This window comes from Myotis myotis, unplaced genomic scaffold (assembly GCF_014108235.1).
Source record: "Myotis myotis isolate mMyoMyo1 unplaced genomic scaffold, mMyoMyo1.p scaffold_m19_p_3, whole genome shotgun sequence".
Classification (NCBI taxonomy): domain Eukaryota; kingdom Metazoa; phylum Chordata; class Mammalia; order Chiroptera; family Vespertilionidae; genus Myotis; species Myotis myotis.
In genome coordinates, this window is record NW_023416335.1 from 30690043 (window position 1) to 30713211 (window position 23169).

The following is a 23169-nucleotide window of genomic DNA, read 5'->3' on the forward strand; positions in this document are numbered from 1 at the left end:
TAAAAGAGTTCCCACCCTGAGTTTATAAGAAGAAAGGCTTTGGGTTATTACATTTCATCTATACTTTATAACAAAGGTCCAACAGGTTAAAAACAAAAGGGAGAAAGAATAATTTTAGGATTTAAAATACAATATGCTCATTTTTATGTACTGCAAAATCTACAAAGTAGAAATGCAGACTTTTGATATTATCTTCTACATGTATTTATTTATACAATGGAAAATGCCAGACCTTATACTCACTTATGTCTGCAAGCAGACTTTATGTTGTATATAAATCTGATTTGGTTGAAGAAGTTGAAGTTTTAAATTTAAGAAAAGAGTAATCACAAGAAGAGGGTAGAAGAAAAAAACAATGTTTTCCAAAATTTTAATAGATTTTCTTCAAAGGATATCTTTATCCACATCACTGTTTGAGAAAAGAGTATTTTACTCAGTGTCAAAATAATTTAATCAAAACCTTTTGAGGCAGCATGGAAAGACGTGGATAGTATTATCCTAAGTGAAATAAGCCAGTCAGAGAAAGACAAGTATCACATAATCTCACTCATACGTGGAATCTAATGAACAAAATAAACTGATGAACAAAATAGATCCAGAGACACTGAAGCATGCAACAAACTGAGATATTTTAGAATGAAGAGGGGGGCGGGAAGAGACTAAACAAAGAACTTATATGCATATATGTATAACCCATGGACACAGACAGTAGGGTGGTGAAGGCCTGGAGAGGGAGCAGGGCCAGAGTAGAGTGGCTCATTGGGGGGAAGAAGGGGACATCTGTAATACTTTCAACAATAAAATTAAGAAAAAGAAAAAAAATTGAAAGACTATCTCCTCAGCTTACGTACTGAAAATATTTTTTTAAAAAATTTCAGCAAAACCTCAATTTTTGCTTACTTAAAGATGCTTTAATGTAAGGATGAACTTGTCATAGACAGCTTATCTGTAAATGTTGGGATCTTTTATGTAGTTAAAAAAAAGCAGCACAATGAAATCCAAAGAGTCAGAATGATATAGGTACACAAATGTTCTTTCTAAGACATTACCTGACAGATCAATCAATGGTCAACTGCACCACGCTTTAATCTTCACTGCATATAGTTTTTAGGAACTTAGAATTTACCTGGGTAAAATATAGTATACACCTTATTATGCTGAGGACAGAACTAGTTGGTTGAATCCTGCCCATTACATTTTGCATGTTGACATTTTAAAAATTCTCATTTCTCAGGCATCCCAACACCCATAGCGTCTCTAGAAAATGAATATCATGATCCATTCCTTTGGTATCTCAATATACTTACTTAGAACACTGGCACCCTAATACTGCCCATGTGAATGTGCACCCAAGGGAGTATGAGAGTCATTAGAAAGCAGGGACGGGATACGGTGAGTACGAGATAGAACAAACGGCTTTCCTTGATCATCAACAACAGAGAGGACTCTGGACAAGGCGGTGCAGAGGATCCAGGCACAGGCGCAGCCTCCTGCTCCCACAGCTCCGGTGGGAGTGAGGGATAGAGTGGGCAGGGTGCCCAGATAAAGCCAGACTAATGTTTGCTCAGAGCATCAACCTGCATGAGCTGGGAGCGTGGGACCCCTTTCCCAGAGCGTCTGTTGCTCTCTTGGAACTCCAAGAACCAACGCTAAGGGGCACCAGAGGCTTGGACTCAGCGGCTGCCACCCAGGCAGCCGATGGCCAACTGCTGCGGAAGTCTTGGGCGACAGCAAAGCCTAACTCGGTGGGGAATGGGGTTAAGGAAGCTTTTCATGCTCCAGATCCGAGGAGGAATCCTCCGAAATCAAGACGTTGAAATCCAAGCCGAGGGCTAGGCGGTGACCCCTGATATCCCAGGTTTTACTGTATTTTTTCTGACTATATGAGGCCATTTCTAACCTGTACTTTCGAATATGAAATACGTCGCTGTAACATATACAGCGGCATATATAGTTGTACATGCACACCATCCGTTCCATATAAAGCACTAAACTCACTTGACAAAATGTAACTCACTGGTAGTTGTTGATCTCTAGTTTGTTTTAGGGATCCCGAGGTCCATACAAAGAAACCAGATGTCACCTCCTCTCTCCTCTAGCCTGTTCGTGTTTACTTCCCCACCCCCCACCTCCCAACCTTTCCTTTGAAGTCTGTCATCACTTAGTTAAGAGAGCACTACCCTGACCCTCTCCCCATGAGAAATCTGGAACCGACCGCTTGCAACTCGGACTTTTTCCAGAGGCAGAGAGGCAGCGGGAGACGCGGAAGAAATGAGCTAGCATCCTCAGCCATGCATCTGCATTCTGACTTTTGTCAGCGCTAACAGAAAGAAAAAGCCAAAAGGTGAGGACAGGGGACGGAAAGGAAGGAGCAAGCACTGGAGCTCAGAAGCCCAGGCGGGGCCAGTGGCACAGCCGCACCATCCCCTCCCCCGGCCCCGTGCGTCCTCGCCCTCCTCCGCCGCCCGGCCGAAGCGGTGCCAATGCGCCAGGATGGAGAGATCTCTGCGCGGGAGGAGATGACGCAAAAGCCAGCGCTCCCCCCCAAAAAAGTGTTTCTCCAGGACGAAGATGGCGGCAACTTAGCTGGGGACTGAAGATGACTGTGGCTCTTGGGAGGCCCAGCCCAGGCGATTCGGCCCCAAGGTCCGGGGGAGGCGGCGTCAGCAGTCGGAGCCCGGTGGCGGAGGCGCCCTCGGGCAGACCTGCAACAGCAGCGGCGGCAGCAGCAGTTCGAGCGCGGGGTGGGGGGTGGGGGGGAGGGAGAGCCCTGTCTGCGGTGGCTGCCCAGGCTCCGGACTCGGGGAGAGACTGCGAGAAGTAGGAGCAGGAGGAGGAGGAGAGAAAGGAGAAGGAAAGGAAGGAGGAGGAAGAGGAGGAGAAGCGAAGGGGAAGGAGGAGGAGAGCCACTGGGGAGGCGCACTGGTCGCTGTCTGCGGGCAGCGAAGACGCGGCATGCCCCTGACTGGGAAGAGCGGGCCGTCCTCAGTAGGACCATGGGGACCCGCGCGCTGACAATGCCTGGGTGAGAAGAGCAGCGCAGAGCCACCCCGCCACCTCCACCATCACCTCCTGCACTCAGCTCGCCACCGGCCACCAGCCCAGCCACCTCCGACTGCCTCTCTCTCTCTCTCTCCCTCTCTCTCTCTCTCTCTTTCTCTCTCTCTCCACTATTGTTTCCTACTCTACAGAGGATGGGGTCGGCTGATGATTAGGTCGGAAGCAAGTCAGATCTTCCTCCAAAGCCTAGTAATATTTATGTAGGCAAAAAGAGAGAGAGAAAAAAAGAGAGGGAGAGAGAGGGAGAGGGGGAAAGGGAGAGGAAGAGAGAGAGAAGAAACGGGAGGAGGGGATAAGGAAATTAAACCCTTTAAGTCAATGCATATTGTGGTGACACCGGCACAGGAGCCCTCACGGTGGAGTCGGCCCGGGCTGTGCGTTCCCAAAATATGACCAGGGGTGCTTGGATGTGTCGGCAGTATGACGACGGCTTAAAAATCTGGTTGGCAGCACCCCGGGAGAACGAGAAACCGTTCATCGATTCAGAGAGGGCTCAGAAATGGCGACTGTCTCTGGCATCTCTCTTGTTTTTCACAGTCCTGCTCTCTGATCACTTGTGGTTCTGCGCCGAAGCCAAGCTGACCCGGACCCGGGACAAGGAGCAGCATCAACATCAGCAACAGCATCAGCAGCAGCGGCAGCAACAACAGCGGCAGAGGCAGCAGCAGCAGCAACAGCAGCGGACGCGGCAGCAGGAGCCCTCCTGGCCCGCGCTCCTGGCGAGCATGGGGGAGTCCTCGCCCGCTGCCCAGGCACTCAGACTGCTCTCCGCCTCCTCATCCCCCACCCTCCCCCCCTCCCCGGGCGACGGCCGTGGCGGCGGCAAGGGCAGCGGGGGCAAAAACAACCGGAGCAAGGCTCTTTTTCTAGGAAACTCTGCCAAACCCGTGTGGCGCCTGGAGACTTGTTACCCCCAAGGCGCCTCCTCGGGCCAGTGCTTTACCGTGGAGAGCGCGGACGCGGTGTGCGCCAGGAACTGGAGTCAGGGGGTGGCGGCCAGGGGGGAGGAGCAGCAGGTGAGAGGGACACATCCAACTCCACTCTGGAACTTGTCGGATTTTTACCTTTCGTTTTGTAATTCCTACACACTTTGGGAGTTGTTCTCGGGGTTGTCAAGTCCCAACACTTTGAACTGTAGTCTGGATGTGGTGCTCAAGGAGGGCGGCGAAATGACCACCTGCAGGCAATGCATTGAGGCTTACCAAGACTACGACCACCACGCTCAGGAGAAGTACGAAGAGTTTGAAAGTGTGCTCCATAAATATTTACAATCGCAGGAGTACTCGGTGAAATCCTGTCCTGAGGACTGTAAGGTAGGATCAGTGGATTTTCTTTATCTTCTGCCCTTCTTGCGCTTTTCCATCTGTTTTATTTTGTTGGAATGCTTTCTAGAGTTTTAAAAGTTTTTTTTATTTTTTTTGTGGCTCTGGTTTTGTTACTTCAGTCGTCGTTATTGTGGTTATAAGAGCTTGACTTGGTGCTTGAGTTGGGAATACCTCGTGGATTAGTGGTAGACTGGTGCCTTCATTCCGGGAATCCCTGAAAAATCAGGGAACACCCTGGTTTTCTGAGATAATAAAGCTAGGGCTTAAATTACCTCTTACAGATAAGCGATTGGTTCAAACTCTGTTACCTTATTTAAAAAATGGAATTTGAATATGGCTTGTTAAGAAGACATGATGGGACTGCATACTAATGATCCTAGCCCAAATCAGAGGAGTCAGAGACAGGCACGTGTGATTTGGCTTATGGACCTGCACACGTGAATTTTCAGAGAGTGACGTCATTAAGTTGGTTGACCAGAAGGTAAAGAGAAAGTGTTCGTAGGTGTTTATGTAGGAAGAAGCAAAACACGTTTTACCTGTTTTACAGAGATAGTTCTGGTTGTTTGGAAAGTCTGGAGGCCTACCTAAGCATACTGAAATCACAATACATTTTCTGTTTTCTCTTAGAAATTTGAATAATTATTGACCTCAGACTCAATATGAGTGGAAAGTTTCAATTAACTATCTGGTTATCAATAATTAGTTTTAGGTTTTATCAGATACCTTATGTAATTAGCTTGTATTTTCAGCATGTTCTCCAAAAATATTAAATGGCAAATGCATGGTGCTAGGGATAAAAAATACTAAACTCCTTAATAATGTGTATCATATTCAGTCTATTTCTGTTTAATATAGTAAGGGCTGTAATCCTTGCTGATTGACAAAAAAGAAGTGTATGCAAGTTTCTTAAGAAATGGCCAATGGCATGGGTGGTGCACTTCCTAGTAGAGGTGTCACTGTCCGTGGTGCTGAAATGAGATTCCCCAAGAGCTCTGTTGATGATGAAGATACTGCAGTAAGTGACATTTTAGTAGGGAAGAAATGATGACAGAATATTAGTAAGCCTTAATGTTTTGTTCCAAGGCTAATTTATTAAATAACACAATAAAATGGTATTGCTTTTAAAAAGGAATAATATACTACACTCTCTCCTTTCCTTTCTCTTCACTACTCCCTCAACACCACACAGGAAAAGAAAAATTGTCCCTCTTCTGCTTCACTTGCTTTGTACTGGACAAGTGCAATCAAGGGCAATATTGATAAAAAATGCATTGTGATTCTATGACATGAGAACTGGTCTAAGGAATCTATTTAAAATGAACATAGTTCAAGGGCTGTACCTTACTTTGGATTGATTAATTGTGCTTTTGACAATTAAACTAAAGTCAGACTAAACTTGCTTTTCAATGTTTTTTAAGATCAGAAACAGATCTTCTTTGGAAAGACTAATATTGAGTTTACAATATTAATTTAGAATGCCACTTCACAAGATAAATGGATTTAAATTTTCCTACATACTTTTCTTAACCATATCACTATAACTAATGCCTGGGGATTAAACTTATTCTTAATGGCAGCTGTTAATAACTTATTACATAGTTATTTATTATGACCAGATATGTTTCATTGGAATTATAAAAATAAGGAAAATGGTGTGTCTGCTAATTTTGCTACTCATAAAAAGGTTATAAGCATTTCAGTATATTATTTATGTTTAAAAGTGGTATCTTGTAATAATATAAATTTGCTTGCTTTTCTTAATGTAATTCTCATAGAAATTTCTATCAATTCCAACTTGCATAGGTTCAGTATTTAAAAGATAGTCATTGTTAATAGACTGCAGCATATTTTCAAATAAGCTTTTCAAATACATCTTTGCTCAAATATCCAATTTAAATATAAATAAGTATATTTTCCTCTTGACCTGAAACATTTCTCAACTTTATATTTGTCATCAAAGTTGTAAGGTATAATGTAGGTGAAATTAATTTGTAATTTCATGAACTACTTCTGGATTGTGCTTTTATATAAAGTGGTAATTGTTAACTGTATATACAAAAGCACATTATAAAAGTCTTAAATTCTTAAGAACATTTCTTCTTCACATTGAAAAGTAAGCACAGCCATTTGAGTTTCTCATCACCACACACATGATTTATTACTTGTGATATCTTGTAGCTGTTTTCTTGGTTGTGTGATTTTTGTTTTTTTGTCCATTTGAAACATTTTTTTTCCATAATAATTGTTTTTAAAAATTAGAGTTCCACATTTAAGTTTCAAGTGTTCCTGGTTGATAACTTACAAATTGATTGGTTATTTTCTTAATTTAATATATAATTTCTTATGATTCTGAAAAAGCCACAAAGACATCCACATACAAATTATATTACATGCCTTAAAATGCTACTTGTAAACTTTGAATAATGTGCCTGAGTTTCTTTCTAAACAGTTTTACTCATTTCAAATATAACTATAATTATGAAATTGTGACTGTCATCAAGGACTTTGCTCAAGATATACATTCTATGAAAAATTTTCCATATTTTAAGATAGCCACAAAGCCCAAGGCTATGTTAAAAGCAAATGCATTATATTTCTTGAATTGGTAATATATTCATGAAAGATATAATTTAATAGTGTATAAATATATTTGTAAGTATAGATAGAATATACTTAGTCTTATTAGTTATACAATTTATATACAAGTTTATATTTTAGGAGAAATATAATTAAATTATTAATGCAGTAATTTCTAAAATTTAAAACTTAAGGACATATTACCTTCTAATTGTACATTCTCCTCCATTTACCAAAAAACCACATTCCATATATAAAATAGAATTGATTACATTTAATTTAACTTGTTTTGAAGGGCTTTTAACGCCTTATGCTGAGAAAGCAAACAAAGCTTAATATTGATCTAATACAATCATAGTGCCTTGAGTCCATAGTAATTGGAGATTAAATGCAGCTCGAATTTATTTTAGTGAACATTTGTATTGAACACATAATAAAAATCATTTGTACCCAAGAATATTTTTTAATATTCTGAGAAATAGCTGGCTTAATTTTAAAAGAGTAAATATGCACATTTATCTGGGAGGCAATTTATGGAAAAATAAAGAACATTCAAGCTGCTATCTTACATAAGTAGCAAAAATGATGACAGTAATTCTCTGTAGTTTTCATTGTTTTTCAAAATGATCTTTAATATATAATAAGAGTAACAAAGCTGTAATAATCTTCAAGTTGGTTGCTAATATTTAAATATGCAGTATTCTAAGCTACAAAATTACATATGTATATTATTAAAATGCTTGTTTTTTTAAAGTTAAATAAATATTTTCTCTTGTTCTTTAGCTCCTAAGCATATGTGAAGATATATATTATTAAATTGGGATATTTAAGGAATACAAATTACTCTGTTACTGGTAAACTTTTGTTATTGATAGCTTTATGTCCTTACTAGTACTATACCTTAACTTAAGCCAGATGATCAGTGAAAGCAGATTTGAGATTAGATTATAACATAGATATTGCATCATCTGTATTTTAGTTTTCTCATAATAGATACTAATCTTCATACTCTCAAGAACATATGCATCCATATTTTTATAATCTCATGTTAAAGCAGATTCTATTGCTTATTCTTAATTTAACAGATACTGGCCGAAAGGATGCTCTGCCAATGTAAGGCATATATAATAATTGTGATACCTGAGGCCTTCTGTATTGTTTGCAGAAACCGCTCACAAACATTAACCAGTTTGAGCACATATAATTTGGATTACATAATGTACAGTTTGAACCTTTCTTAAGTTCTTAATTCATTTTGGCGTCATGCGCTCTACATTCTTGAAAGAATATATTTAAAATCAAATCAAATATCTAACAATTATTTTTATTAAAAAATATTGTTTTGCTGTTGATTAAGTGATGTTGTAAAAAGTGTGACATTGTCCAGGAATGTGGAATGCATATGCAAATAGATATTTTTTGTATCCTATCACTTGATTATTTTCAAATCTTCTCTTTATTGCTGAATTGCTTTTCTACAAAGTCAAATAGTCTAACCATGCAGATAATCATTTTAACCATTATTAAGGCCATTTTTAGGTCAAAACCATTATCATAACAAGTTTTATGACCCTGATTTTTGTTTTTCCTATTTTTTGTTTTATATATGACCACTAATTTTATGAATTGTATTTTATTTTTATAGGAAAACAACCAAAATTTTATCTTAATATTAGGTGCCTATTGTTTTTATAGACTAAAGAATGATTGTTTTTACTTTGAACTTGTAACTGTGTCAAATTAGTAACTATATAGGGCTCAAACTTTTAATAAATGCTATTACACATTGGTTTTAATTGTTTTAATTGTATGATGTCAGTGTCTGCATGTGCAAGGTGAATTAAAGTATGAAGCAAAGGAAATCAATAATGCTCCTAGTCTCATGCCCCCCCACATATAAATTATAATCCATTAAGTTTTTCATGCTAGATTGAGTACACAAGAACAAGTATACATATAACTATTTCAAATAAAATAATATTTTAATTTGAATTATTTGACCTATTGCTTTAATTTCAATCCCGTTTCCTTTTAAATTTTTATTGTCAATGTTGACCTCACATTGACTAGGCATAAACATTTTGCTTTTTACTTTATATTGATTTACATTGCAAAGATGTTTCTTCAATATCAGTGAATTGATACCATAGATGAGTGATCCTTTGACTATCCTGGGGAATCTTTGAAAATGTCCCCAGCTCTGAGATACTGATTTCATTCACCTGGCTTGTGTCATGAGCTTGGGATCTTCCACTTTCCCTGATGATGTATGGCCAAGGTTGAGAACAACTCTTCTAGTTGACATTGACAACTAATGTGATAAGACCTTTTGGCTCCTGTGCCTCAGTATAATCTAATTTGTTAAACTGATGAGAATGGAACTCAGACATATATTTTTTAAAGTGGTAAAGGCAATAGGTCAGGGAGCAAATATGTTGTGAGTTGGGCTAAGGAAATAGATGAGAAGTGACTTGACTGGGTGAAAGGGTTAAGGGATGCTCTAGAAGAGAACATGGAGAGAAGGTGGTGGATGCACAGAAGACCAGAGTTTGAAGTGTGTAAGGGTGGGCCTATTGGCTGTCAATATTCTGTCTTTTAGCCCAAACTGAGTCATTATGCTGGTGTTCAATAATGGGCTGAGCACATGAAACAAAGAAATGGAATGATTGTCTGTAAGACTGCTCAGCTATTTGATTAGAGGAACCTGGCCTTATTTCTGTCTCAAATTTTAGGCTATATAAATTGCTGAAACTTTTTCTAAAGTATATGGTTTATTTTAAGAAAAACACACACATGTTGGCTCTTCATAGTATTTTACATGAATCAGATTTATTCTTTTTAAAAAATATATGTATTTTCTTGATTTTATAGAGGGGGGGGAAAGGGATAGAGAGATAGAAACATCCATGAGAGAGAAACATTTATCAGCTGCCTTCTACATGCTTCCCTCCCCTGAGGATTGAGCCCATAACCGGAGCATGTGCCCAGACCAGGAATCAACTGTGACCTCCTGGTTCATGGTCCAATGCTCAACCACTGAGCCACACCAGCTGGCCAGATTTATTCTTTTTTTAAAAAATCTATTCACTTTGTAAACTTCGGAAGCTACTAATTATTTTTATTTCTTTATTGTGATGTTTTATTTTTTACTTCTTTTTGTAATACTGAAATAACTAGATAACATTTATGTAGTTTTTTGAAGACATAAACTGCTAGGTAATCACAGATTATTACTAACCTTAAATTTTGGAATTAGTTTTAAAATTATCTGGTTGCTCTGTTCTGAAGGGATTGTAATATCCGTCTTTTTATTTTTTAACATTTTATATTACAAGATGTTGTGAAACACTAAAGCTAAGTTTTACTTAATAATAAATTCAGTATTATTGCAATCTAAATAATGAAATTTCCTCATGAAATGTTCTAATTTATTCTTATTTCGTACTACTGGAAATAAGAGAAATAACATTGTCTTTTTTTGCTAATGAATAGTTAATGATTTGTACTATGTGTTGTACTGGAATGCATGAAAACATTTAATCCTTGGCTGTGTGAAGTGTTAAAAGGTAACAGTTACTTATCTTCCCCCCACCCCTGTAGTCTGTTTCTGCATTCAGTCATTTATAAACAAAATGCTGTAGAAGATACCACAGATGGCAAGAAAAATCCTGCAAAAAATAGATGTTTATTATCCGTTTAAATACTGTTGTTGATTTTCGCAGTAGCAGTAGGATAGCCACACATGCGTGATAGGTGAATGCAATAATCATGTCTATGGAAATGCTTGGGGATTTTGTTTATCAGCTTCTCCACCTTGCACAAGAAGGAAAATGGGCTGTCGTTAAAACAGAATTCTTCACCTTCCTTCCTCTGTGTGCTTTCTTGCTATCATCTTGCTGTGTCCTCTCCTGGCATGTCGAAGATGCATATTCAGGGGCTGAATCCCATGAGAAATCCAAAGTTGAGAAATCTTTTTTCTCTGTATCTCTACTCCCATAAAAAATGACCAGTCTATTTCTTACTGAACTATTAGTGATTTTGTTTATTTGAAAGAAAATCAAACTAAGAGGTAAATGGGATATCATGACAATGCATTAGCTCTTGCAGAAAATTATTTGAATCACTCAGAAATTTAAGTATTAAAACAAGCTTCAATAATAAGCTAACATGCTTTAGAAGTCAGAAACTAGTCTAATTCATTTCTTCTTCAAGTCCTCTTTATGAGGTATTCTCATAGATTTTACAGATGAGTAAAGTGAGGACATAAGTTTACTATTCCAAGGTCAAACTGATGGCAGTGTTAAAGATAAAGTACACTATTGCTTGAATGTGTATTCTTTTTCTCTTTCATTATTAGTATTACAAACATACCAAAGAATGAGGAGATTAATATAATACCTACATATACCTGTAACATAGATTTAACAACTGTTAGGAATCTTACCATATTTATTTCTTTTTATTTTAATTTATCATTAAAAACATTTTACAGGTGATAAAAAAGCCAAGATGACAGAAATTTAGGAGTCCTGGACAGCTGGGATGAATGGTCAGAAATTCCAGGTTCATCATTTCAAAGGCTTAAGGAGAAGATATGAAAATGAATAAATTCATCAGAACACCTAGGGCTAGAATTGAGCAGGTAAAATGATGCATATAAAATTTTAGTGCGAGGAAGTAAACTTAGGATGCCTGTGATTGTTCTTGTGCTGAATTTACAAGTTAAATAAGATACATCCACTTTATGATTTTTAATCAATGTCCTATTTTTAACTTATTGCATTAAAAGATGTTTGAGTGTATTAGTTAAGAATGTCTCTGTATTATCTAGCATCTGTAATACTTAGGCATTTTAATTTTTATCTAATTTTTATTAGCTCCTTTTAGGCCCTGTCTTCAAACACAGTCACACTGGGGGGTCTGGGTTTCAACATATGAATTTGGGGGATACAAATCCATCCATAACACTGAGTAAGGTATGTTTCAAGAGCTGTTGGAAATACCTCTGGGAAAATGTTAGTGCTCAATTGTGAAGGATCATGTATCCTGTTCTAAGGCCTTTGAATTTCATTCCTTACATGATAAAATATCAGAGAGGAATTTTAATCAAGGAATCACCTGGGATGATTTGTTTTTCTCAAAAATGAGCTCTGACAGCTATGTGATCATAGGTTGGAATAGGGTGAACTTATGCCAGGGAGACCCATTCAGAATTGGCTCTCTTCCTTGGGAGTTATAGGGTGACTCCAAATCAGCACTCTCCAACAGAACTTTCCATGGTGATCCACTCTTTCCAATATACTAGCCACTAGCAATATGTGGCAATTGAGCACTTGAAATGTGGTTAGGGTGAGTTAAGAACTGAATTTTAAATTATATTTAATCTTAATTAATTTATGTTTAAATAGCCCCAAGTGGCTATTGGCTACCATGTTGGGCAGAACATTCTAAATTACTGCAGGAGTTATAAAAGTAACACAAGAAGAAACATAAGAAGATTAGGAGACTTTTCTGAGTTCAAATTTACAAATTACTATGTAGAGGAGGGATATGATTCAAGCTTTATAAAAGGTTAAGCTGTGAATTTTGATACCATTTAATGAGAGAGGCAATATAGGAGGAATAACAAGTTGGGATTGAGAGTGGTCAAAGAAACAAGAAGTTCATTTTTGGAGATAATGATATCAGGATGTCCAGTAGATAGTAGCAGATACCACATGAGAAGGGAGTTTAGGTGTGAAGTTTACTATCTACCTGTTGGTTTCATTGAAGAAGTACGGATAGAGATTAGATAACTTCACAAAAATATTATATGGAGAGAATACCAAAGATGAATCTTAAGAAAGAACAACACTTAAGGGTTTGTGTAGAAAAGGTACCAGGGAAAGATATTGAGAAGAAACAATAAGAATGAGAATGAAAATAAGGGGGGGAGGGGAGAGGAGGAGGAGGAGGAGGAAGAGGAAAGGAGAGAGAGAGAGAGAACAAAAGAGTGGAGGGAGAGGGAGAAGTAGAGACAGAGGCAAAGATGAGAATCATGAGAATGCAATGATTTGAAAGGCATAGGGAAGGATTTGTAAAAGAACATGTAGGATGAAGCCTAGAAATAGGCCATTGAATTTGTCCGTTATATTTGTTGACTTTACAAGAGTAGTTTCAATAGAATGATAAGAAAAAATGTCAAATTGTGATGAATTAAGGAATGTGTTGAAGTTGAGGTAATAAGGACTAGTCCAAACTACTCTTCATTAATTAGGCAGTGAAAAGAAAAGAAAAATGGAGTAGGTGGGAAGATGTGAGTTTAAAGAAATAAATATTTTATGGTGAAATAAACTTTAGAATATTTGTAGCTTTTAATCTAGAACCCAGATGAGAGTATAAATTTGAAAGTATCAGACTCAGAAAAATTAACGATGGCTCTGTATTCCAAAGAAGGGGTGATGGGCTCCCATCTATTTCTAGCTCCCATCTATTACTAGTACAGATATTACTAATACTTTAAAAGTAGAAATTAATTGTTACCCTACTAAAGAAGTATGGTTAAAGGAATAGTTGAGCATAGATTGGGTTTAACTCCCAACATTAATCACCATTTATTATTTATATGACATGTCCAAGTTACTTAAAATAAGGATTCTAGTATCCCTTTCACAGGATGTTTATGGGGGGAGAAATTGAGATTCCTTGGCATATAAAAGTACTTAAGCTATGGCTTGATGATGCGCAATAAATTGTAGCAATTCATTAAAACCCATGGAGAAAAAGCCATGGGAAACATCAGTAAAATTAATATAGTCTTCACTTGAGATCTCATAAATTTTCTGGTAAATAACACTCATTTACAAAAGGTTATAAACAGACTTTGCATTTTGCATGGTAAAATTGTCTGCTTCATTACACCTACATTCATCCGTTTCTCTAAATTATTGACCAACACTGGAATAAAATGAAAAAAAAAAGTTCAGCTGGAGTGAAAATGTTTTATTCCTAGTGCTTGAATATTTTCTTTGTTATTTCAGATTAAAATGGACATGTGCTGGGTTTTAAACTGAGTAGATACTCTTAAATTAGTCTAAACTGGCTTGAGAACTTTTGTTCACAAACCTCTCAGAGGTTTAAGTGAAAAAATCATTGTAATGATCTTCCATATCCTAGGAACTGATGGGTAAAAATAATCTTGAGGAAAGTTGTGTGTTATATAGTTTGTTAGTCATCGCAGAGTCATGTGCCCCAAATTCTATATTAAAAGGTGGAGCCCTTTGTCCTGCATTCTAGCTACTTAACTTTGTATTTTGTTGTCCTGGTCATTTTCTGCTCCGCCCACATTTACCCACTCTGCTATACTTAGTATTTTTATTGATTGGGGAGGGAGAAGAAGTGGGGTCAAAGATTGCCTTGAACGAGAGCTGGCAGACAAAGAAAACTTAGTAGGTGCCAATATACAGAAGTCTGAGTTGGGTAGACTCTAAGCTGTACTCCATGCATGGGAGCATGATTGCTGTGAGAAAGAGAAGACACAGGGAGTCACAGTAAGGTTCTTTAACGATATGAATCGTATGTGTGAGTGGAGTCTTACTATTCAGTACTTCCTATGGCTGTAGGGGTGAGAAAGGGGCTGTATGTAGGTGTTTTAGGAATATCTGTACTCTATACAGGGAAGAGTGTTTTATTAAAGGATACAGTGGAAAATGTTGGTTGCCTGAGAACTTCAGAGCCCTTTGCTATGGAGATGTGCAAATGGGTTGGGAGCTATCTGCCGAAGGCATCTTGCCTATGTGTTGCAAGTTGACCAGATGATTTTAAATATTCCATCCAACATCCTTTGACATCTCATGAGGCATCCAGAAATGATAACTTTGCATTGTGAAATGGTACTTATTGCCAATTCCATCAAAGAAATAACACCTTGCTCTTAGTAATAGCACTTTGGTTTTAAAAAGTAAAGTCTTGAACACTTTAAATTACTTGTCTAATTCCTATTGTTATCAGTTTGAATAATTTTGAAAAAGAATGAATCAACTACATGAGCTTACCCTGAAGATAGATAGGAACTGAATTAGAGTAATTTATAGTAAATTTTTGTTATTACTAATATTAAAAATAGATATTCTTCCTATAATAAACACACCAATCACTATTATAAAATCTCAAATAATTATTTTGAGCAAAGCAGGACTCAACAACATGGTCAGACTGGGAAAGACATGGTGCATATGACCTTTCTCCATTGGTTTCACAGCACTTCTTTCACATATATCAATTCATTCCCACATCCAGTTCTTTGGGGATATTATCATTGTGAAAATGCCATGCTCTCATGGAATTGTACCCATCTAATACATTTTTATAATAAAAAAGTCCTATATTGATAACTTCAGCATGTTTCTCTTATTCATTCTCCACAAGAATCCAATATTATAGGCAAGATTAGCTTTCTTCAACATATGGGGTGACTGACTAAGGCTAAAAGTTAAGGAATGTGCCCAGGTGGTCACAGGTAAGTGTGGCATAACCTGAATTCAAACCCAGTAATATCTGGCTCTTAATTTCGTGGGCTTGACTTAACTATAATATATTTTCCACTCTGTCACAAATAATTGTTCATGTCTAGTGTTTGTGTTTTCTTTTGTTTTTAGGGGAGAGAATGTGGGTGGATGACAGGAGTGAATATAAAGTTCGTTGGGAATATAAACTTCGTCCAAATTTTTTTTCTTGTTGTAATATTTTGGTATAAAGAATGAGCCTTGCCTGAAAAGTTAGAAAGGTCTAGTTTCAAATAGTTTTTCCATCAATTCCTGTAAAATGGGGATACTTATATCCGGTCTAAGGAGTCCCTGAGAGAAGGAACAGAACAATGTGTAATAAAAGGTAGCTGGCAAGTAGTGGTTCCCTCAATTCAAGGTACTCTGAGAAGAGAGAGTCACTTCACAGTGCAAGGCAGCAAGACTGTACTCTCTTATCTGTTTAGAAACTGAGCTGGTAGAATACCTTGACAAATTTGTCCTCCTGACCCAATAATTGGTTTCTAATCAAAGCTGTCCTAGCATAGATCAACAACCTGACAGAGATTTTCCACTTAGTTTCCACTGAGGCATTTCAAAAAAGACATCGATGATATACTTACCCTCAAGAATCACAATGATCCTAGATAAAAGCTGTTTAAAAACATGATTTTTCCTTTCCCATAGTGAAAGCTGGACTTGCTGTTATGGGCCATTAGGCAAGAAGTGGTGGGGCACCTGTGCTTCCTGAGGCAATGACTTCATGTCAAAGTCCATGTGAAATAGTGGGAAATGAAAAGACCACATAGAAATGCAAATGATCTTGCTATCAATAGAATCTATGTCTGATCTGCTTTGTGGAAGTTAGGCAAGTTTGACAAGTTTCATATATTCTATTTGTACCATGAAATTTATAAAAATATATTGAAATTATGGAAATCACTTATAAAAAGTAAATCATTTCATATTATTTCAGTTTAGACTTTTTTAAACTTCATTTCTATTCAATTTAAGTGAAAATTCAAGTAAAGAGGAGGGGATTTAAATCTGAGTGAACAAAGTTCTTGTTGGCTTTGTTTGGCTTCATTGATGTATATAAATTATTTGGTTTTTCAGTTGTCATAATTGTCAGCTGCATAGCTATGGATTTGATTTTTCCATTCAACTAATTGGCTTTCAAGCAGTTTTAAAATAATTGATCCAATCTTTAGTTATTTTGATATTTTTGTTCTTAGGAATAAGCGAAACATGTGCAGGGTGTGGCAAAAGTAAGTTTACAGTTGTGAGTATGCGAAACACAGAGTTTATTCTTGTTTATTATTTATTAATTATTCTATTATTTTCCATACAAACAACTGTAAACCTACTTTTGTCCACCCTACATATGCATTTTACCTACAAAGAGTCAAAGAAGCTATTTGTTTTTGACAAAAGTAAACATACTAAGAATATGTAAATTCTTCTTTTTAAAGTTGTATATTTTGTCTTTGACAAACAAATCTCTCATTTTCAAATGATGTCAAAATATGGGTAAATTTAATAACATTAATTGATATTTATAATTCTCAAATTATTAGTTTTACATTTTATATATGATATTAAGAAATTTAACTTTATAATCATCTAAAATGTTTTCTTAAGGCTATGGGGGATTAATTTTTTATATTCCTCAATTATTTCATAAAGGCCCTAATGCAGGAGTAATGCTTAACCTCCACAAAGGGAGGTCAGGCGTTACCCTAGTCATGCTGTCAAGACGGGCAGCACCACAACGTGTTGGCTAGAGAGTTCACTGTCATTAACTTCCACTGCTCTTGAATGTCTATCGGCTTTTTCTAACTCCCGTTTTGGCTGTGTCCACACAGAGAAGAAAATTAAGAGCAATAAGCAACTATAATTGAGACAAATATAAATTTGCAAAGAATTGAAACACTGTCTTGTTATTATTTATTTATTTATTTATTTATTTATTTATTTGTTTATTTATTTATTGGCTAATTGTCTTTGTCTGAAATATGGTGCAGCCTATTAAGGAAGTAGTGCTCACTTCTCCAATATCAAGTTTTTTTAAACTTTATTTTTGTTGTTGACACTATTACAGATGTCCTTTCTCCTCCTTGCCCACCTCTGACATCTCTTGTAGCAAGGGAAACAAAGGGAAAAAGTAAATGGTACTATGTCAAACTGAAAAGCTTTTGCATAGTAAAAGAAACTAACAAAATGAAAAGGAGACCACTGTGTGGAAGAATATATTTGCCAATGGTACATCTGATAATGGGGTTAATGTCTATATATAACGAACTTATACAACTCAACACCAGGAAGACAAAAAAAACACACAAAACAATGGAAAAAAAATGGTCAAAGGAACTGAATAAACATTTCTCCACAGAGGACATACACATAGCCAAAAGGCATATGATAAAATTTTCAATGCCACTAATCATCAGAGAGATGCAAAATGAAATCACAATGCAATATCTCTCACACCTATCAGAATGGCTATAATCAATAAATCAACAAACAAGTGCTGGTAAGGATAGGGATAAGACTGGTGCAGCCACTGTAAAAAACAGCATGGAGTTTCCTCAAAGAAAGGAACTTTCTTTTGACCCAGTGATCCCGCTTCTGGGAATATATCCTAAGAATCCTGAAATACCAATTCGAAAGAATAAATGCACCCCTATTTTCATAGCAGCATTATTTACAATAGCCAAGATCTGAAAACAGCCCAAGTGCCCATCAGTAGTAGATGAGTGGATTAAAAAGCTGTGGCACATTTACATAATGGAATACTATGCTGTCCAGTATTACTTTAATTGGATGGATGTTTAATATTCTCACATTAGTCCCTATAAACAGATAAATGCAAAAGCTAAGCAGTGAAAATTTGCATTTTTAACAACTTGATTATATAATAGTACTAAAATAATGTGGTGAAATGCACGATTCAGCTCTCAACAATTTCCTTTTTCCCTCCAAGTCAAGGCTAGAGTTGATGAAGTAGAAAGTTAACTCATGATAGATATGTTTAGGGGAAAAATCATATTTCACCCAAATATAATAATGTATTTTAATAGCCTAATAGTTGAAATAAATGGAAAAGATTAAATGGCTGAATAGCTGAACTGATGCTGCAAACAGAGCATGGAAAACACACAATATTTGAGAGTTTCCATTTCCTACCTTTGACTGATTATAATAATTTACTCTTGTTCATTTAATGCTGTGTCCATTCTGGGTATTTTGTATGGCTCTGAGCCTGTTCTTACTGTTTTTTTTTTGTTAAATATCATAACAATCTATATGACAAATTATTAAAGAGAATTTCCTATGGGGCTATTTCATCCAAGTTCCTCTGACTTCTCCAAGTAATGGCTGCCACTGTTTGTTGTGGAATGAGACTTGAACCAGATGGGCCAAAGAAGTATTAGCACTGAAGAGAATCATGTATTTTCTCAGAATTGTCACAGTGATTATTTGCAAAGGATATGATAATTGCAATCCAGATGCATTAAAGGTTGCTATATAAAGAATACTTGAATAACTTAATTTGTAATAATTTCCTCTGGGAATGCATATTTTTATGTACTATCCTATATAATAAAGAGGTAATATGCAAATTGACCATCACCCCAACACACAAGATGGCTGCCTCCATGTGGACACAAGATGGCCACCACAAGATGGCCAGCAAGGGAGGACAGTTGTGGGCAATTAGGCCTGCAGGGGAGGACAGTTCGGGGGGGGACCCAGGCTTGCAGGGGAGGGAAGTTAGGGGTGACCAGGCCTGCAGGGGAGGGCAGTTAGGGGCAACCAGGCTGGCAGGGGAGGGAAGTTAGGGGTGACCAGGCCAGCAGGGGAGGGCAGTTGGGGGTGACCAGGCCTGCAGGGGAGGGCAGTTAGGGGCAACCTGGCCTGCAGGGGAGGGCAGTTAGGGGCAATCGGGCCTGCAGGGGAGCAGTTAGGCGTCAATCAGGCTGGCAGGGGAGTGGTTAGGGGCTGATCAGGATGGCAGGCAGAAGTGGTTAGGGGTAATCAGGCAGGCAGGCAGGCGAGCAGTTGAGAGACAGCATTCCTGGATTGTGAGAGGGATCCCAGATTGGAGAAGGTGCAGGCTGGGCTGAGGGACACCCCCCCCCCCCCCCGCACGAATTTCGTGCAACAGGCCTCTAGTATAGGATAAAAACATACTATAGAGACAAATGAATATTACTTTCAAAAAATAGATTTTTAGTGGAAACTGTTCTTAGATAACCTACTTGAGCACTATTATTATATGACAATAGTTATTTAGTCACTGAGGTATAAGATATCCCACAGTGAACCTAGTTAAAAAAAGAATAAATAATTAGACCTTTCATCATGTGTGACTCATATATGGACATGAAAAATACGAAAAAAATTTATATATGAGCAGGATGCTTGTTAAAGCATGGGAATATGAGGGAGAGCCCAGAATAATGTTTTCTTTTTCAAGATGCATGTTAATGAGAGTAAGATTAAAAGACACATAAATAAATCTTTTGATCCAAAAGCTGTTGTGCTTGTAATCTGTTACTGAAAGAAAAAAAAAAATCTTGGTAACAAATTTCCTTTTCAAATGGTCATGCTTTCAACCTATAAGAAAAAATTGGATTTTGCTCAGAGCCTTGGCATCAGGATAGTGCTTCACTTTCAACTCTAACTTGTTTATGAAAGTTCATTGTTTCCCTCTTAAACTACAGTGGGCTCTGAATAACATAATTACAAAATATCAATGTTATAAAATATGTTGTTTGATATCTTTGTTGCTGAACATCAGATCTTTTTATATGGAAACATAAACAGTATTTTATTTGTACATACTTCTTTATGGGTAATTATGGGTATGAAAAGTGATAAACAGCAGTGCAATTATGCCATAGCTTGTGGTGGGGATATGTGTTTTCTTAATCTGGCCACTTAAAGAAAGATATAGCTATTCATCACTGAACCTTTCCCGATAAGCATTTCTTTAAGCCAGTATCATTTTCCAAATTTAGAAGTCTTTAGAAAAATATATCATTGTTTGCTTCTTCTGATTAGTTGATGAATTTTAAGAAACTGGAAAGCTACCATAACTTTATTATGATAATAAAATCTAGAAGAGATTGAAGCAAGTTTCCACTTTACAGGAAAAAGCAAGATAAACTATTCGACAGCATGATAGAAACTTTTCGATTAATCTAACCATTGGAATACAAAGTATAGATATATTTTTTTCTTTACTATTCTGGTAACTAGCTAGGATGTTCAGAGCAGCAAAATCATTATATCATCTGAGAAATCAACCAGGACAGTTTAAATGGTTTCTAAAATTCAAATAACTCACAGACAAATGTTTTATATTATATTGTGGAATGAACTAGAGTGTTAGTGACGAAACAAGGAAGAAGCTGAATCCTTTTGTGGAAAATCTGTTACTCATACAAATCAGTATTTTGACTCTTTGTTCACTTGAAGAAAGTTTGACCTTAGTAAACAATCCTAGTATAGGAAAAAGAATTGATATAAATCTGTATCTCTGTCTTTATAAATTTAAGTGATTTAGATAAATTTTCTTATCAACTTTAATTTTATTCATGGATATCCAGCAAAGTTATGCCCAAAGCTGGAGGGCTATTTTCTTCTCTGTTAAGATAATGATAGTTAACAATTAGAACCTAGTGTTGGTACCAGACTATTAATTTAACCCTATGAAGTATGTCTGGTAATTATCCCCATTTTGTAGATAAGTGAACAAAGGCCTAGGGCACAGGTTTCCTAACTAAAGCTTTTAACAACTATTATATATTCATTTTCTATCAGATTGCTATGGTATAGAAGCAATCCTAGCTGTCAGAGATTACTGATTATTGAAAAGGAAGAAAATAAGAAATCACTGAAAATATTAGTTTGATGTCATTGTCTAGGAACATGTGGCCAGTTTACATGATACATCTATAAAATGAAATTTGTATATTCCGGGGGGGGGGGGGTAAAAGTAGGTTTACAGTTGTGAGTAATCAAAACACAGTTTATTCTTGCATTATTATTTATTAACTAGAGGTCTGGTGCATGAAATTTGTGTGTGGTTATGGTCCCTAGGCCTGGCCTGTGGTCAGAGCCATCTTCCCTGGCTGCCTGCAGCTGGCCCCGTTCCCACTGCCACCTACCCCCGCTTTCCCATTCACCATCGGGCGATCAGAGCCTGACGGCCATTCCCACCTGGCCCAGCCCCCACTACAGGTTGCCCTTTGTGTGTGGGATGACTGGTGGGATGGGGGCTTTGGCCTGGCACCACCTGCGTCCCCCACCACCCACCCTGGTTCCCTGTTCACCATAGTGTGTTTGGAGCCTGCTGGCCAGGGAAAGGGACCGAGAGGTGGTCAGTGTGCCTCATAGTGACTGGTCAAGCAGTCATCTGATCATTCCACCATTAGGGTAAATTTGCATATTACCCTTTTATTATATAGGATAGAGGCCTGGTGCATGTGTGGGGGCCTGCCGGCCTGCCCTGATGGGGGCCTGGGATCAGGGTGGTGGTCCTGCTGGGGGGCGGGGCCAGCTGGGCCGAGGGGCTGCAGGCTGTTTGTAGGCTGGCCATACCCCTGATCAGAGTGTGTATCACCGCTGGGGGGGCGGGGCCCACAGGGGTGAGAGGCCACGGGGGGGTTTGCAGGCTATCCATGCCCCCGATTGGGGTGTGGGTCCCGCTGGGGGGCAGAGCTGGCCGGGGCGAGGGGACACGGGTGGTTTGTAGGCTGTCTATGCCCTGATTGGGGTGGGGGTCCTCCCTGGGGGGCGGGGCCAGCTGGGGTGAGGGGCCACAGTGGTTCTGGTCTCTGGTCGTTCTGGACATTCTGCTGTTTAGGTCGTTGGGCTTTTATTATATAGGATTATTGTATTATTTTTTATATTAACAACTATAAGCCTACTTTTATTCTACCCTGTATATATACTAGTCTAGTTGTTTCTTCTGTTGGATTTTGATAATACTGTTATAGCCAGGAGATCTGTCTTGGTTATTCTTGTCTAATATTTGTAAAGAAGAAAAGAAAGAAAATTAGGTAATGAGCTTGTGATGGTTATAAAACATGGAAGCAGATTCTTTGACATTCCTCCTACTGAGAAGTGCAAGCATGCCCTCCCTTTGAATCTGGACATGTGTGTGACTGCTTCATTCAAAAGATTAGGGTATATGTGATGCTCTGTGACTACTAAGATCTATACCAGTGATGGCGAGCCTATGACATGCGTGTCAGAGGTGACACGCGAACTCATTTTTTTGGTTGATTTTTCTTTGTTAAATGGCATTTAAATATATAAAATAAATATAAAAAATGTAAGTCTTTGTTTTACTATGGTTGCATATATAAAAAAATTTCTATATGTGACACGGCACCAGAATTAAGTTAGGGTTTTTCAAAATGCTGACACACGAGCTCAAAAGGTTCACCATCACTGATCTATACTAATAAAAGCCTATGTGGTCGTCACACCCTCACGCCTTCACCAGGAGGCTGCATGCACAGCGGGTGGGTGGGGCTGCGTGTGTGGCAAGGTGTGCATGGGTGGGAGGGAATTTGATACTGCTTGCATGGTGTAGAAGCAGGTCCCGGTGGGTCCTGGCCTACCTCTTTGGGGCACTCCATTGAGGAGTCCTGGATGGGTGGGCAGGGCCTACCTCTTTGGGGAGATTGATT

At 37.9% G+C, this 23169-nt stretch overlaps 1 protein-coding gene across 2 annotated transcripts in view; it reads left to right on the forward strand.

Moving 5' to 3' along the window:
• The first annotated feature begins 2778 nt into the window (after positions 1 to 2778).
• Positions 2779 to 23169, forward strand: part of FAM155A (family with sequence similarity 155 member A) — a 605361-nt gene continuing 584970 nt past the window's right edge. For both annotated transcript variants that reach the window (XM_036301036.1, XM_036301037.1), the window contains exon 1: positions 2779 to 4373. In XM_036301036.1, coding sequence (XP_036156929.1) covers positions 3450 to 4373 — 924 coding nt within the window. In that variant the 5' untranslated portion in view covers positions 2779 to 3449. The remainder of the gene's footprint in view (positions 4374 to 23169) is intronic.